The sequence below is a fragment of the Phocoena sinus genome, chromosome 3, assembly GCF_008692025.1.
Source record: "Phocoena sinus isolate mPhoSin1 chromosome 3, mPhoSin1.pri, whole genome shotgun sequence".
Classification (NCBI taxonomy): domain Eukaryota; kingdom Metazoa; phylum Chordata; class Mammalia; order Artiodactyla; family Phocoenidae; genus Phocoena; species Phocoena sinus.
In genome coordinates this window covers 63,491,540-63,508,552 of record NC_045765.1, presented here as the reverse complement: position 1 = coordinate 63,508,552, position 17,013 = coordinate 63,491,540, and the positions used below count along the sequence as shown (strand labels likewise).

The following is a 17,013-nucleotide window of genomic DNA, read 5'->3' as shown; positions in this document are numbered from 1 at the left end:
GAGCCTCGTGTCTGGAGCTTGTGCTCCGCAACGAGAGGCCGTGATAGTGAGAGGCCTGTGCACTGCGATGAAGAGTGGCTCCCGCTTGCCACAACTAGAGAAAGCCCTCGCACAGAAACGAAGACCCAACACAGCAAAAATTAATTAATTAATAAACTCCTACCCAACATCTTCTTAAAAAAAAATACTCCAGTATAAATATAGATCTCTTCCTATAATATTTTAAACTTACGTAATTTGAACTTCAATTTTGGTGAACTGACCACCGTCTAGTTGCTTATCCTAGAGCATTAAGTAGAAATAAATAAGTACTGTAGTGCGATCAGTGTTCTCAAATGCTTGCTCTGCTGTCCCGGAACTCGGCGCAGTCAGCATGGTTCGCCCTGACCACGGGTCCCTGCTTTCTGGTGGGCTTGCTGTGCAGTTTCCTTTGTTCACAGAGAGACATGTAGTTCCTAGTTAACCACAGTTAGTAGAAGCGAATGAGTATTGCATAGAACATGTAGCAAAGATGCACACTTGCCTGTGTGTCCACAGCGTCCAGAGCCTGAGGGAGGCACGCATGTCTGTGCAGAGCTTGGAGCCCGAGCGACGTGCTGTGTTGGGGCTACACACAGATGCCGTGATAGAGCTGACGGGGAAGGGGCCACCGCTTCCTTCTGCCCTGAGCGGGAGATGTGCTTCCAGAGCTACACTTTGGGAAAGAAGCCTCAGGCGGGCTGGGGACACCTGAGACCCAACCGGACACCTCGGCCTCAGCAGTTTGGGAGCCCGCAGTGCGGGGCTGAGGCAGGGATGGCCACGGGGGCAGCTGTGTGCAGTTGACTTTCCCTAACCCAAGGAGGAGGTGCTGCTGTAACCATCAGGAGGATGGTTTCCTGCAGCGGGTGGTGTCGGCCCCGCAGGCCGGCCCCGGGGTGGGGGGCAGCATGAGGAAGTGTCCCAGGATGCCACTGGCGTGGTTTCTTCTGCTCAGACCACCTCCCGTGTGCTCCCGGTCAGGCCAGCCCCTGACCAGCTGGGAGGGCTGGACTCCAGGGTCCTGCTGCGGGACGGCTGTGGGGGGGCGCCAGGCTGTCAGGCAGGCAGAGACCCACAACGACTGGGTAGAGCATGGGTCTGGGGAGGAGTCCTGTCCCGAGTCCACGGAGAGGAACCGGCTGGCCCTGGAACATGGGCTTTCCCATCTGTGATGAACTTAGTGCTCAGAAACACTCTGCACGTTCAGAGTTCTCTGCAGACGCAATTCCCCAGGTGACTCTTGCCTCTGGAGGGAGGAGAGGAGCCTAGGATGGGGGTCGGTGTCCTGCCTGCTTTCCCCCAGCCCTCGGGCCTCAGTTTCCTGGTGGTGGATTGGGGCCCTGGCCGGGCAGGTTCGGATCCCCAAGTTTTAGAAACTTTATAGACGGCAGCGATTCACATCCTCGCAGTGACCCCTGACCTGTGCTCCATCACTTCCTGGGTGACAGTGCGGTGAGGTGCCAGGGCCTCAGGACGAAGCCTGCAGAGGCCACTGCCATCCCAGGGGGAGCCCTGTGCGAGTGGCCGTGTTGGCTGGGAGCGCTGGCCTGAGCCCCTCTGTGTGGGTGGGCGGGGTCTCCCAGGTCCAGCTGTGACCAACGTGCCTACCATGGCAGTGCTGTGGCACTCACGGCCACCTGTGCCGTGGGCCAGGACGTGTGTCCATGGAGGGGTGCCCCTAACTGGCCTGCTGCCCTGGACACAGGACAGATAGCGTCAGGGCAGTTGGATTCCTGGGAAGCATTCCCCAGGGGCTGCCATGGGCTTCCCCCAGGACCAAAACCAGGACCACAGGGCCCAGAGCATTACCTGCTAGGCTGTGGCCATGTCCATGCAAAGGGACACATTGCCAAGGGCCTACTGTGACAGCAGAAGGCCCGGCCTCTGGCCCTCCCCTGGCCTGGCCCTGCCCTGCGGTTTCTGCACTCCAGGGCAGGGAGGACGGGGAAGGCTGCTCACGGAGGTTCCAGAGAGGCCAGAGGAACCACAGTGGCTGGAGGAGCAAGGAGAGAGCCGGCAGGCCACCCGCAGCCTCTAGTCCAGGGCCCGGCCCCTGGGGGTCTTCCCCGCTCAGGGCTAGGAGACAGGGACTGCTGGGAGGGAGTCACAGAGACGGAATATTCTGAGTCTTCCCTGAGCCATTCTGAGAATAAACATGCATCACTGTTTCCTATTTCTTCTCAAAGAAGCGAAATGAATTGCCCTTAGTTTCCATTTTGAAATCTTGTGACATCACACTTCGAGTCACTTTGATCGACAGAGGAGGCGTCTTCCTTTGCAGCCCTCAGCTCGGCGCCCGCCATCAGCGCAGACCTGGTCCTCGGTTTGTGTGCCTGAGCGCGTGTGCGTGCATGCGTGTGCGTGTGTGGGTGCGTGCGTAGCTACGTGTGTGCGTGTGTTGTGGGTGCTTAGTGCGTGTGTGCGTAGGTGCGTGCGTGGGTGAATGTGCGTGCGTGCATGTGTGCATGGGTGTGCAAGCGTGCACGGTGTGCCCTGCCTCCCATACCTGCGTGGTGCTCTCTGGGCACTGCGGCGTCCTGTCCAGGGCTCCGTCTGCTTTATCGGTGCTGCTGGTTGGTGCCTTGGCGCTTGCGGGTCAGCACCCCCAGACAGCGTCTGCCCACCAGCTCCTTTAAAACACCCCCTTTGCTGCAAACCAGTGGCCGGTGTGGTCTGGCCCTGGGAGACACTTTGGAAAGGGTCATCTGCCCACTTCCTGGCAGGGACGAGGCAGTTGTGTTAGGAAAAGTGAGTCGGGACCAAAGCTGGGGTCGAGGGGAGTGCGGGTCCGTGGGGGAGGGAGGCCTGGTGCCTCCGCGGCCGTCCAGCCCTGGGTCAGAGTTCTGCCTGCAAGCACAGGAATATGACGAAGTGTGAGGCGGCAGGGGGGGACCGGGCGACAGGAGAAGGCCCCACCGGCTACTTGTCTCCCTGCACCTTCTGGTCGTAGGTGCCCGCGTGCTTGTAGCCCGGCACGTAGCCCGACTCGTCCACCAGGTCCATGTGGCCCGCCCTGCCCTTGCCCCTTCTGGACGGGTCGAAGCATTCCTTGTGGGAGCCCGTGAACTTGGTGGTGTCCGTGAGCCGCGACACGGTGAGCGAGGAGACGGCTTTCATCACCCCCGAAATGATGGGGGCCTTGCCCTCACTGAGCCTGTGCACCTCTTGGGTGGCCTCCTCACGGCTCTTGTCTTTGAATCTCTTCTTGGCCAGCTCCTCCAGAGCTTCCTTGAACTGCTCAAATGTGATGGTCCTGCAGGACTTGCCCTTGATCTTGCTGAAGACGATGTCCACGTCGGTGACGGTTATGTTCCTGCCATCGATCACCTGGCCGTCCCTGCACAGCTTGGACCAGTTCTTGCCATGCATCTCCTTACAGGTGGCCCTGGTGTACCAGTGCACCGTAAACCTCCTCCAGGGCGCTGGGCTCTGGGCCGTGGTGGCTGCCCCTTCACTGGCGTCCTCCGACTCTAGTGACAGCCTCTTGGCTGCCTTGTCCTCCTGGGGACTTGGGGGGCGTCTTGTTGGCAGGCTTGGGGGGCTTGGGCTTGCTGTCAGCCAGGCTCAGAGATGCGGCAACTGCAGCAGGTGCCTCTGCGACTCAGGCGAATGACCCAGTCTATTTTTAGTTTTCTGAGGCACCTTCATACTGTTTTCTGTAGTGGCTGCACCAATTTACATTCCTACCAACAAGTAGGAGGGTTCGCTTTTTTCCACACCCTCTCCAGCATTTGTTATTTGTAAATTTTTTTCTGATGGCCCTTCTGACTGGTGTGAGGTGGTACCTCACTGTAGTTTTGATTTGCATTTCTCTAATGATTAGTGATGTTGAGCAGGTTTTCATGTGCCTATTGGTCATCTGTATGTCTTCTTTGGAGAAATGTCTATTTAGGTCTTTTGCCTGTTTTTCAATTGAGTTTTTTTAATTGTTGAGTTTTGTGAACTGTTGGTATATTTTGGAAATTAAGCCCTTGTCAGTCATATCATTTGCAGATATTTTCTCCCAGTCTATAGGTTGTCTTTTCATTTTGTTTATGGTTTCCTTTGCTGTACAAAAGCTTGTAAATTTGATTAGGTCCCATTTGTTTACTTTTGCTTTTATTTCTATTGCCTTAGGAGACTGACCTAAGAAAACATTGATATGATCTATGTCAGAGAATGCTTTGCCTCTGTTCTTTTCTAGTTTTATGGTGTCATGTCTTATGTCTAAGTCTTTAAGGCATTTGAAGTTTATTTTTTGTGTGTGGTGTGAGGGTGTGTTCTAACCTCATTGTTTTACATGCACCTGTCCAACTTTCCCAGCACCACTTGCTGAAGAGACTGTTTTCCATGGTATATTCTTGCTTCTTTTGTCAAAGATTTGACCATAGGTATATGGATTTATTTCTGGGCTCTCTATTCTGTTCCATTGATCCATGTTTGTTTTTGTGCCAATACCACACTGTTTGGTTTACTGTAGCTTTGTAGTGTACAATACAGTATTTTTAACTATAGTTACCATGCTGTACATTGCATCACCAGAGCTTATCTCTCTTATAACTCGAAGTTTGTACTTTTTGACCAGCCTCACCCATTTCACACACACACCCTGATCCTACCTTTGACAACCACAAATCTTTTCTCTGTGTCTATGTGTCCCATTTTTGGTGGTTGTTGTGTGCTGTTTTTCTTTTATGCCAATACCATACTGTTTTGATTGTTATAGATTTGTAGTATAGTTTGAAATGAGGAAGTGTGATGTTGTCAGCCTTGTTCTTTTTCAAGATTGTTTTGGCTCTTCAGGGTCTTTCATGTTACAAATTTTAGGATTGTTTGTTCTGTTTCTGTGAAAAATGCCATTGAAATGTTGATAAGAATTGCATTGAGGGCTTCCCTGGTGGCGCAGTGGTTGAGAGTCTGCCTGCCGATGCAGGGGACACGGGTTTGTGACCCGGTCCGGGAAGATCCCACATGCCGTGGAGCGTCTGGGCCCGTGAGCCATGGCCGCTGAGCCTGCACGTTCGGAGCCTGTGCTCCGCAATGGGAGAGGCCACAACAGTGAGAGGCCCGCGTACTGCAAAAAAAACAATTGCAGTACGTATGGACATTTTAATGATAATATTAATTCTTCCAATCCGTGAGGACACAATATCTTTCCATTTATTTGTGTTTTCAGTTTCTTTCATCAGTGTCTTATAGTTTTCAGGGTACCAGTCTCTCCCTCCTTGGTTAAATATATTCCTAGATATTTTATTCATTTGTATGCAATTGTTAATAGGGTTTTTTCTTAATTGCTCTTTCTGATGTTTATTCCATTCATTATTAGTGTATGGAAATGCAACAGATTTTTTTGTATTGCTTTTGTATCCTACAACTTTACCGAATTTGTTTATTAGTTCTAACAGTTTCTTGGTGGATTCTTTTTTTTTTTTTTTTTTGGTGGATTCTTTAGGATTTTCTTTATATAATGTCATGTCATGTTCAAACAGTGACAGTTTTACTACTTTCCAATTTGGATGCCTGTATTTCTTTTTCTTGCCTGGTTGCTCTGGCTAGGACTTGCAAAACTGTGTTGAATGAAAGTAGTGGGTAGGCATCCTGATCTTGTTCCTGATCTTAGAGGGAAAGCTTTCAGGTTTTCACCATTGAGTATGATGTTAGCTGTAGGCTTCTCATATATGGTCTTTATTATGTTGAGGTATATTCCCTCTGTACTCACTTTGTTGAGAGGTTTTTGTCATAAACAGATATTGAATTTTGTCAAGTGCTTTTTTGGCATTTATTACATGATCATATGATTTTTATCCTTCATTTTATTGATGTGGTGTATCACGTTTATTTGCTGATATTGAAAAATCCTTGCATCTGGAATAAATGCCACTTGATCATGGTATATGATCCTTTTAATGTATTGTTGAATTCAGTTTGCTACCATTTTGTTGAGGGTTTTTGCATCTATGTTCAACTGGGACATTGGCCTATAATTTTCTTAATAGTGTGCTTGTTTGGTTTTAGTATTAGGCTAATGCTGGACTCATAAAATGAGTTTGGACGTGTACCTTCCTCTTCTATTCTTTTATTTATTTTTTAAAATCTTGACCTAAATTTTGATTTGGGGCCATAATTGATTTAAAACATGTTTATTTTAAGAAATTAATTTTTAAATGATACATTTAATATGACCATAAGAGAGAAGCTTTTTCAGGGGCCTAAAATACAGGAAATAAATCACGATCTTAGTGTGGTTCCTTGTTGAGATCTGACAACTTCCTAAACTAATGTTGTTTTGGTACTTTGATATCTAATATAGAGAGCAAGGTTAGGAATTTTATAATCAATAAAATAATCACAGTGAAAAATAGTATACTGCATGTAAATATACTTGTAATATGTTTGGCCTAATTAAAGTATTAGCAATTAATGAATATAGAAAAATTCAATTGTAGGATGCCTTTTGATTTCAAAGATTGCATAATAAGATAAATTGTGTGAAGGGATAGAGTAATGAATATCTGACAGTTTTTCTGGTTATTTACCACTTTTTGAATGTCCTTGTCTTACTTCAGGAATTTCCATCTCTATGAGTTCTAAATTCCCAGGATAGGATCTAGAATATTCATTTCCTCAGTTTCCTTTGCACCTCAGGCACATGTATTTAACATAGGTGCAGCACACTACCTGTACTGTATTCAGAAGTGAGCTTGAGAAAAGAGGCTTGGCACAGAACTCATTTTGCTGGCAGGAGTTAGCATCAGTGGTTGCGGAGTCAAGTTACTGATCCAGAAGTGTCAGTGGTGTGGTAGCAGGAACAGATGCAGTAAAGTTGAGTTTCTGGCAACATCCAAAGTATAGCATGTTGTGCTCCATGAGGGTAGAAATAGTGGTAGTTATTTCTAGTGCTCCATAGGCAGCAGCAGTTTTTGTCATCAGGCCAGTTCTATGGTATGTCTTTGGACATTGTTCCTGGAAGCTTAGACTCAAACCTGCCTGATTCTTAAGCCTTCCCAGTAATTCCTTGAGTTAGATTAATAAACTGTTAATGAATACCTTTTCTGCCTCATTAGCCAGAGTCAGCTTCTGTTACTTATAACTAAGAACAACAGAAGTTGTTGCCAGAAGTGAGATACTGAAAATTACACAACCTAAAATGTGAAATTAGTTGAATGGAAGACAGGAATAGAGGGGAGTGTTGTTAACATGGACCTGACCATTACAGGCCTTAAGCTGGTGGCCCTTGTTATGTAGTAGTGAACGTAAGGTTAGTGCCACTTAACTGTTTTTTGGGAGTACAGCTACAGCAATAAGGGATATAATCAGAATGTCAATGTGTGCTCGTTATTGCTTCCTGCTTTCAGCAAAATATTGAAAAAGAGGATTAATGCAGGTTAAGCTAGTCAGTCTTCAAAGCAAAGATGGAAAGAAGTACTACTTTGTGAAGGGACACTTCTTGCTACAACCTGGAATCTGATTGAGGGTCCTATAATTTAGAGCCTTGCAGGCCTAAAAATGCCGGTTGCACCTATCCACTAAAACTAAAGCCAATACAAGCAGGGGGTCTTTTAGCTCTAATATAAGATCAGTGCCCCAAGCTTTCTCATTTGCCAGACAAAGATCAGATATATGATGCATTTACTCACTGGAGCCTATAGTTTTTCATTGTGTTAAGAAGTGTCCATTAAGCTAAGAGTTAAGGAGATGAGACAGCATAGAGACCATAACCAGAGAATGAAAATCTTCATGCTTAGTAACTGTGTCAACATGTTTGCCTGTGGCTACTTGCACATGGAAATGACTGGAAAAAACAGATTGGAAGTTATAAAGTTTTTGAATAAGTTGTATTGCCAAGAAACCCCAAGTTTGGTTAGCTCTCTTTCACTCTTAAGGCCATCCCTGGGTCCCTTAACTCATATCAACAGGAAGTGGATTATGAAAGCTTCAGAGCCTCAAAGAAGGGCATTTTTTGTAATATCTCCATCTGGATCCCCTAGAGGACAGACCAGAAGCCTTGAAGGACAGTGGACAATAGAGGGTCTTTGGGTCTCCCAGAAAACAGGATTAGGTGTTGCCAATTTGGCTGACTGGAGTTTATTGCTCTGCCAAAAGCAAGGAGCTTTTGCTCCTCTGTCCAGAAGGATTAGGATTTAGGATTTGCTGTGGAGCAGTAACTGCCATGTGTTTTCCATTCCAGGTTTTTATTGCTGTATCCTGTTTATTCTTTACTATGGTCCAGTAGGTATCTACCATGTGAGCCACAGCTGGACCTAATGGAAAGGCTAGCACATCAGCTAGAGATCCTTGATTTGAACATGGATGAGATCTTAGGGGTCAAGTAGTAAACGGATGTAGTATTCTATATATCGGAAGAAGGGTGCATATTCATGTTGTGTAGCTAAAAGGGTGAATGGGTTGTTGCTTCTCAATATCCTTTCTTTCTCACTAACTGAAAAATTGTGTTCAGAGTACGGTGTGACAGGGGAGGAAAAAATATGATATCTCAGACCATGTGACACCTTTCTGGTCAGTGTAAGCAGCTGTCTACTGAATGTTGCTTCCAGTAAAACTATTGTTTTCCTGTTAAAAGGCAGAGGCCGAGCTAGCACTCTCTTTTTTGCCCTTTTCCCCTCTTCCTACCGGGAATGCAGATGTGATGTGACAGCAGCAGTGAAGACAGAAACCATACATGAAGAGGAGCAGAACAGGAAAAAAAAGAAGAGCCTGGGTCCTTGGTGGTACTAAGGACCTGCAGTAGCCTAGGGTTGCCTTAATCTATATTTCTTGATATGTGAGAAAGTTAAATCTCTTACTTAAACCGCTATTTGTTGGACTTTTGGTTAATCTGTCTTTTCCACTAGCTTGTGAACTGTTTGAAGCTGAGGAGACTTTTTTTTAATTGAGGTATAGTTGACATATAACACTATACTAGTTTCAAGTATACAACATAATGATTTTATATATATATATATATATATTTGATCCTTTTAATTTGTTGTTGGATTCTGTTTGCTAGTATTTTGTTGAGGATTTTTGTGTCTATATTCATCAGTGATATTGGTCGGTAATTTTCTTTTTTTTGTAGTATCTTTGTCTGGTTTTGGTATCAGAGTGATGGTAGCCTCATAGAATGAGTTTGGGAGTGTTCCTTCCTCTGCAATTTTTTGGAGGAGTTTGAGAAGGATGGATGTTAGCTCTTCTCTAAATGTTTGATAGAATTCACCTGTGAAGCCATGTGGTCCTGGACTTTTGTTTGTTGGAAGATTTTTAATCACAGTTTCAATTTCATTACTTGTGATTGGTCTGTTTATATTTTCTATTTCTTCCTGGTTCAGTCTTGGAAGGTTATACCTTTCTAAGAATTTGTCCATTTCTTCCAGGTTGTTCATTTTATTGGCATGGAGTTGCTTGTAGTAGTCTTTTAGGATGCTTTGTATTTCTGTGGTGTCTGTTGTTACTTCTCCTTTTTCATTTCTAATTTTATTGATTTGAGTCTTCTCCCTCTTTTTCTTGATGAGTCTGGCTAATGGTTTATCAATTTTGCTTATCTTCTCAGAACCAGTTTTTAGTTTCATGATCTTTGCTTTTGTTTTTTTTGGTTTCTATTTCATTTATTTCTGCTCTGATCTTTATGATTTCTTTCCTTCTACTAACTGGGTTTTGTTTGTTTTCTTTCTCTAGTTCCTTTAGGTGTAACGTTAGATTGTTTGAGATTTTTCTTGTTTCTTGAGGTAGGCTTGTATAGCTATAAACTTCCCTCTTAGAACTGCTTTTGCTGCATCCCATAAGTTTTGAATCATTGTGTTTTCATTGTCATTTGTCTCTAGATATTTTTTGATTTCCTCTTTGATTTCTTCAGTGATCTCTTGGTTATTTAGTAACGTATTGTTTAGCCTCCATGTGTTTGTGTTTTTAACATTTTTTCCCCTGTAATTGATTTCTGATCTCATAGTGTTGTGGTCAGAAAAGATGCTCTGTATGATTTCAATTTTCTTAAATTTACTGAGGCTTGATTTGTGACCCAAGATGTGATCTGTCCTGGAGAATGTTCCATGTGCACTTGAGAAGAAAGTGTAATCTGTTTTTGGTTGGAATGTCCTATAAATATCAAATCTATCTGGTCTATTGTGTCATTTAAAGCTTGTGTTTCCTTATAATTTTCTGTTTGGATGATCTGTCCATTGGTGTAACTGAGGTGTTAAAATCCCCCACTATTACTGTGTTACTGTTTCCACTTTTATAGCTATTAGCAGTTGCCTTATGTATTGAGGTGCTCCTGTGTTGGGTGCATATATATTTATAATGGTTATATCTTCTTGGGTTGTTCTCTTGATCACTATGTAGTGTCCTTCCTTGTCTCTTATAACATTCTTTATTTTTTTATTATTTTTTTTTTTTGCGGTATGCGGGCCTCTCACTGCCGCGGCCTCTCCCGTCGCGGAGCACAGGCTCCAGACGCGCAGGCTCAGCGGCCATGGCTCACAGGCCCAGCCGCTCCGCGGCACGTGGGATCCTCCCGGACCGGGGCATGAACCCGTGTCCCCTGCATCGGCAGGCGGACTCCCAACCACTGTGCCACCAGGGAAGCCCCAACATTCTTTATTTTAAAGTCTATTTTATCTGATATGAGTATTGCCACTTCAGCTTTCTTTTGATTTCCATTTGCATGGAATATCTTTTTCCATCCCCTCACTTTCAGTTTGTATGTGTCCCTAGGTGTGAAATATGTTTGTTGTAGACAGCATATATATGGGTCTTATTTTTGTATCCATTCAGCGAGCCTGTGTCTTTTGGTTGGAGCATTTAATCCATTCACATTTAAGGTAATTATCAATATGTATGTTCCTATTACTATTTTCTTAATTGTTATGGGTTTGTTTTTGTCGGTCCTTTTCTTCTTTTGTGTTTCCCACTTAGAGTAGTTCCTTTAGCATTTGTTGTAGAGCTGGCTTGGTGGTGCTGAATTCTCTTAGCTTTTGCTTGTCTGTAAAGGTTTTGATTTCTCCATCGAATCTGAATGAGATCCTTGCTGGGTAGAGTAGTTTTGGTTGTAGGTTCTTCCCTTTCATTACTAAATATATCATGCCACTCCCTTCTGGCTTGTAGAGTTTCTGCTGAGAAATCAACTGTTAACCTTATGGGAGTTCCCTTGTATGTTATTTGTCATTTTTCCCTTGTTGCTTTTGATAATTTTTCTTTGTCTTTAATTTTTGTCAATTTGATTACTATGTGTCTTGCCGTGTTTGTTTCTCCTTGGGTTTATGCTGCCTGGAACTCTCTGTGCTTCCTGGACTTGGGTGGCTGTTTCCTTTCCCATGTTAGGGAAGTATTTGACTACAATCTCTTCAAATATTTTCTCAGGTCCTTTCTCTCTCTCTTCTCCTTCTTGGACCCCTATAATGTGAATGTTGTTGTGTTTAACGTTGTCCCAGAGGTCTCTTAGGCTGTCTTCATTTCTTTTCATTCTTTTTTCTTTATTCTGTTCCGTGGCAGTGAATTACACCATTCTGTCTTCCAGGTCACTCATCTGTTCTTTTGCCTCAGTTATTCTGCTGTTGATTTCTTCCAGTGTATTTTTCATTTCAGTTATTGTATTGTTCATCTCTGTTTGTTTGTTCTTTAATTCTTCTACATGTTTGTTCTTTTTTTTTTTTTTTTTTTTTTTTAAACATCTTTATTGGGGTATAGTTGCTTTACAATGGTGTGTTAGTTTCTGCTTTATAACAAAGTGAATCAGCTATACATATACATATGTTCCCATATGTCTTCCCTCTTGCGTCTCCCTCCCTCCCACTCTCCCCATCCCACCCTACATGTTTGTTCTTTAATTCTTCTACGTCTTTGTTAAACATTTCTTGTATTTTCTCGATCTTTGCCTCCATTCTTTTTCTGAGGTCCTGGATCATCTTCACTATCATTATTCTGAATTCCTTTTCTGGAAGGTTTCCTATCTCCACTTTCATTTAGTTGTTTTTCTGGGGTTTTATCTTGTTCCTTCATCTGGTACATAGCCCTCTGCCTTTTCATCTTTCTGTGAATGTGGTTTTTGTTCCACAGGCTGCAGGATTGTAGTTGCTCTTGCTTCTGCTGTCTGTCCTCTGTATTTATATATACTTTGAAATGATCACCACAGTAAGTCTAGTTAATCTGTCCCCATATATAGTTACAAAAATTTTTTTGGGGGGGGATAAGTACTTTTAAGATTTTATTAGCAACTTTCAAGTATGCAGTACAGTATTATTAACTAAAGTCACTGTGCTGTACTTAAGAGACTATTATATATTTATTTCTGTATCTTCATTTTGTGATGTAATGTCTAGCAAAAAATAAGCACATGTATGTTTGATAAATGAAACAATTTACTGCCATTGTTAATAAGTTAAAACCTAAATTATAATTTGCTGTCTGGTGAAAGCTCCAAATATTTGGTAACAGCAAGTGAGATATAAAAAATGGTTAAATATTACTTATTTAACTGGTTTTCATTTCAGTAAGCCAGATTTACCATGTGGCTCATAAGAGCATTATCTTTAGTCAGATCACTTATTTTTTTGTGAGAATTTCAGTTTTCCTTTTGAATTCATTTAGTAATATCTCTAAAACATTTTTTAATGATTCAGATTTACAGGAAAGGTGCAAGAAAAGTTGAAGAATATGTGAGTTTCCTTTATCCAGAATCTACAAATGCTAACATTTTACCACATTTGCTTTATCATCTCTCCCTCATTTTTTTCTTGAACTTTCTGAAGCTAAATACAGGCATAATGTACTGTTTCCCCCAAATGAGCATTTTTCAGATCATAACAGCCCACTTGGGTTTAGATCTGGAGAAATACTTCAGTGTGTATTTCTTAAGAATACTACATTGTGTATTTCCTAAATTTGTAAAGACGTTCTCTTATATGACAACAGTATAATTATCAAAATCAGTATATTAACATTGATTCAGTTCTGTTATTCAAATTTTCCATTTGACCTAAGAGTGCCCTTTATAGCAGAAGAAAAAAAAATGGATTGGATCTCTGGTCTAGGGTCCAATTGAAATTGAAGGTCACACAGATCGCATTCAATCATCGTGTGTGTGTGTGTGTGTGTGTGTGTTTCCAGCATCGTGATTTAATTAAGGGAGCATATTCATTGTAGAGAATATATTGATGATTGTAAATGTGACTCCTCATTACAGCCTTAAAATTTTTGAAACACCAAAGCACAAAGATGTCAACTATATATCCAAACTACAGGTACAAAACAAGGGCATCCCTGGTGGCGCAGTGGCTGAGAGTCCGCCTGCTGATGCAGGGGACACGGGTTCGTGCCCCGGTCCGGGAAGATCCCACATGCCGCGGAGCGGCTGGGCCCATGAGCCATGGCCACTGAGCCTGCGTGTCCGGAGCCTGTGCTCCGCAACGGGAGAGGCCTCAACAGTGAGAGGCCCGCGTACTGCAAAACAAAACAAAACAAAAACCAAATAAGTACATGTATTTTCCACACTCCAAAATTGAGTACACACTGTACTGTCATAGGGAAGGGGGTTACCAATGATGACCTGACAATAAAGTACTCAAGATTGATATACCAAAATAAAATATAAAATAGGAGTTTATAAAAACAAGTTTGACAGTAGCAGAGAGGACCCTTTTCATTTCTGAGCAAAAATGCATTTCATTATACATACTCTCTCCTAAAATGAATAAATCAGTTACTTGAGAATGTTCTGTTTATTTCTTCCATTATACAACAACATTCTCCGTGTCTTTTGAAAAAAAAATATTGTGCGGGAACTGTGGGATAAGCATGCATGTGAATGGGACAGCACAATTACAGTGGTTCTTACAACTCACTTCTAGATAAGAAGAAAGTGTTATTCATTAGTGTGGCTCCATCTTAGCCAATATTCAGTTTGGAAAGACACTGGGTTAAGATCAGAATGAACTGAAATTCCAAGTTCTAGAATTGATGATTATATATGCCATTGTATTAGTCAGGCTTCTTTTTTTCTTTTTATTGAAGTATAGTTCATCTACAATGTTGTGTTAGTTTCTACTGTACAGAAAAGTGAATTGGCCACACATACACATATATCCACTCTTCTCTACATTCCCCTCCCATACATGTCATTATAGAGTATTGAGAAGAGCTCCCCGAGCTACACAGCAGGTCCCTATGAGCCATCTGCCATTATATGTAGTAGTATGTATATGTTTTTAGTCTTCCTTAATCTGGAGCAGTTCCTTAGTCTTTGTCTTTCATGACCTTGTTCTTTTTTTTGTTTCTGCGGTACGCGACCTCTCACTGCTGTGGCCTCTCCCGTTACGGAGCACAGGCTTCGGACTCGCAGCCTCAGCAGCCGTGGCTCACGGGCCCAGCTGCTCCGCGGCATGCGGGATCCTCCCGGACCAGGGCACGAACCCGCGTCCCCTGCATCGGCAGGCGGACTCTCAACCACTGCACCACCAGGGAAGCCCAACCTTGTTCTTTTTGAAGAATATAGGCAAGTTATTTCATAGAATTTGGTGTGAGCATTTTTTGATCATGGCAGTTCACCTGGATTCAGCTCTTCTAAAAACTTTCTATCTTAAGAGCTTTACCTCAGTTGACTCCAGCAGGATGTCTTCCCTAGGACTCAGCATTTGTTGTTGTTGTTCTTGTTGTTGAACAGTGTTTCTTAGTGGGGCCCTATTGTCATTTTGAGCAGATAGTTCTGCACTACACAGACTATCCCACACATCCCTGGCTCCTCTCTAAATTCCAGTAGCATTCTTCAGTTGGTGTGACCACCCAGAACACCTCCAGTTGAGAACCACTGTTATGTAAAATTTGAAATTGCATGCAGGATCTTAGTTCCCCAAACAGGGATGAACCCAGGTGCCCTGCAGTGGAAGCGCAGAGTCCTAACCACTGGACCGCCAGGGAAGTCACTGAAATCTTTAAATTAGGAAAGTGGTCTTGCTTTTTATATAGTTGGTAGCATGAACTAATTTTCCAGTTGATGGTTTTAATTAATTAATTAATTTATTTTTGGCTGTGTGGGGTCTTTGTTGCTGCGCTCAGGCTTTTTCTAGTTGTGGGAAAGGGGGGCTACTCTTCATTGCAGTGCGTAGGCTTCTCACTGCGGTGGCTTTTCTTGTTGCAGAGCACAGGCTCTAGGCGTGTGGGCTCAGCAGTTGTGGCTCGTGGGCTCTAGAGCGGGCACAAGCTCAGTAGTTGCGGTGCACGGGTTTAGTTGCTCCGCGGCATGTGGGATCTTCCTGGACCAGGGCTCAAACCCGTGTCCCCTGCATTGACAGGCAGATTCTTAACCACTGTGCCACCAGGGAAGTCCCCAGTTGATGGTTTTAATTATCATTAATCTGTAATCTGCTACTGACAGTGTGCGTTAGCTGAATTCTAGTCAGTTATTTAGTTATATTTAATAAATTGATGGTAAATGGTTAAGTTGGTCATGTATGTTGTTGTATAATCTGAAATGAGAGTCCTATTAACTATGTCCATTTAAAATCAGGAACGCTACCTTAGAAGTTAACTGAAATAAAATATCACTGGGAAGATTTATTTTAAAACTAGATAATTTACTGTTACAAATTTTAGGGGGAAATGAGTGTATTTGCATTTTATTTTAATTTTAATGATGTTAAATATTCTTCTTGTTTTTCTTTCAGAATTGGTCCCTAGGAAAGACCTTCTTATAGAAAATGTGCCGTATTGTGATCCACCAACTCAGAAGCAATGAATTTTTCTCGAATAAAATTAAGTCTTTATCATTTTTAATTTTAAAGTATATAACTCTGGCTAAACTCCTGGAAATGCAAATATTTTTCTCTGAATTGGCATATTGAAATTGAGTGCATTAAATTATAGTTTCATAATTAAGTTTCACGTTGAAAGAATATTGCTGAAAACTGCAGAACATAGTTAAGTATTTCTAAAGAACATTAGGTAAGAAGACATTTCATTTTCACTGAAAATCAAACTGTATAAAGTGAAATAAATGCTTACGGAGGTATATCATATTCACTTCTGTTTGACCTTAATGAGTATTTTGGTTTTATCATAGCTATTTGAGAATGAAGTGTTTTGACAGGTTGGTGGGTTTTCTTCCCATGTGAAATGAAACTATTAGATTAAAATTATTAGATTAAGTTAACGTTTAGTCCCTCCCGAAAAGAATTGGTCTAAAAATCACAGTGTGTGCCAACTTTCCACAGAAGGCAGCCTTTGTTCCTAAAGCACTGAAATTATTCCTGTAGCTAACAAATAATTATACAGTTTCCTTTTAGAGATAGAGTGTATCTCTGTTCCTAAGAGAAAATTTTTAATCAGTCTTCTGAAGATAGATGAATAAAATGTCAAAATCACGTAAGATAACTGTGGAATAAAGAAATTCTAATTTTTTAAGGAAATAGTGTCCCTTGATCCAACTATATAATATAGGCTTAGTAGAATTAGCTGTACTTAGACCACAGCTAGACCTTATTGTGAAAATGTAATATATGGCTGCATCCTCTTCATTTTAATCAATAAAATCTAAATGGCTTTTTTCTTTTTCTCCAACATTTTTCATCCCTGACAAGATTGACAGTATCACAGAACAGCTTGGCATTCTACCATCTAATGATAGGAACTATAAAACTGTGTTTAATATTCTTTTTGTTTCTCTTTTATCTATGCATCTTTACCATTCTGTTTTCTCAGTGAGCAGTGTATTCTCTTCCATTCATTGGTCAGTTCTCCCATTTGATGATGATACAGCGTTTTTAATTTTTATAGGATTCTCAATGCGAGCTTTGTTTGTTGGCAAACATATTGGTATTGCCATGCTCAATATAAAATGTCATGTTTTAAAATAATTTAATTTTAGTAGATAAAAAAATTATCAAAATTGCCTAGACATAGTACACTTAACAGTAAACCAGAGACTACCCTAATGCCCCCTAATACTTTGGAGGTTAGTAGTCTGTGAAATGGATTATATAGGTCAAAAGATTTGCTACATAATTTTTTTATATCTCACGCCTCTTTCTT

General features: G+C 42.2%; 2 protein-coding genes across 2 annotated transcripts in view; one reads left to right on the top strand and one right to left on the bottom strand.

The window, feature by feature from the left end:
* The window catches only part of LYRM7 (LYR motif containing 7), a 42,848-nt gene extending 26,319 nt beyond the window's left edge, over window positions 1-16,529 (top strand). Inside the window, exon 5 of the mRNA XM_032628867.1 lies at window positions 15,651-16,529. Within this exon, the coding sequence (XP_032484758.1) occupies window positions 15,651-15,721 (71 nt within the window). The 3' untranslated portion in view covers window positions 15,722-16,529. The remainder of the gene's footprint in view (window positions 1-15,650) is intronic.
* LOC116750520 (tubulin polymerization-promoting protein-like) lies at window positions 2,941-4,662 on the bottom strand. The gene is given in 3 exon segments (XM_032625250.1): window positions 2,941-3,520; window positions 3,522-3,621; window positions 4,620-4,662. Coding segments are annotated over 3 exon segments (723 nt in total).
* Window positions 16,530-17,013: the final 484 nt, after the last annotated feature.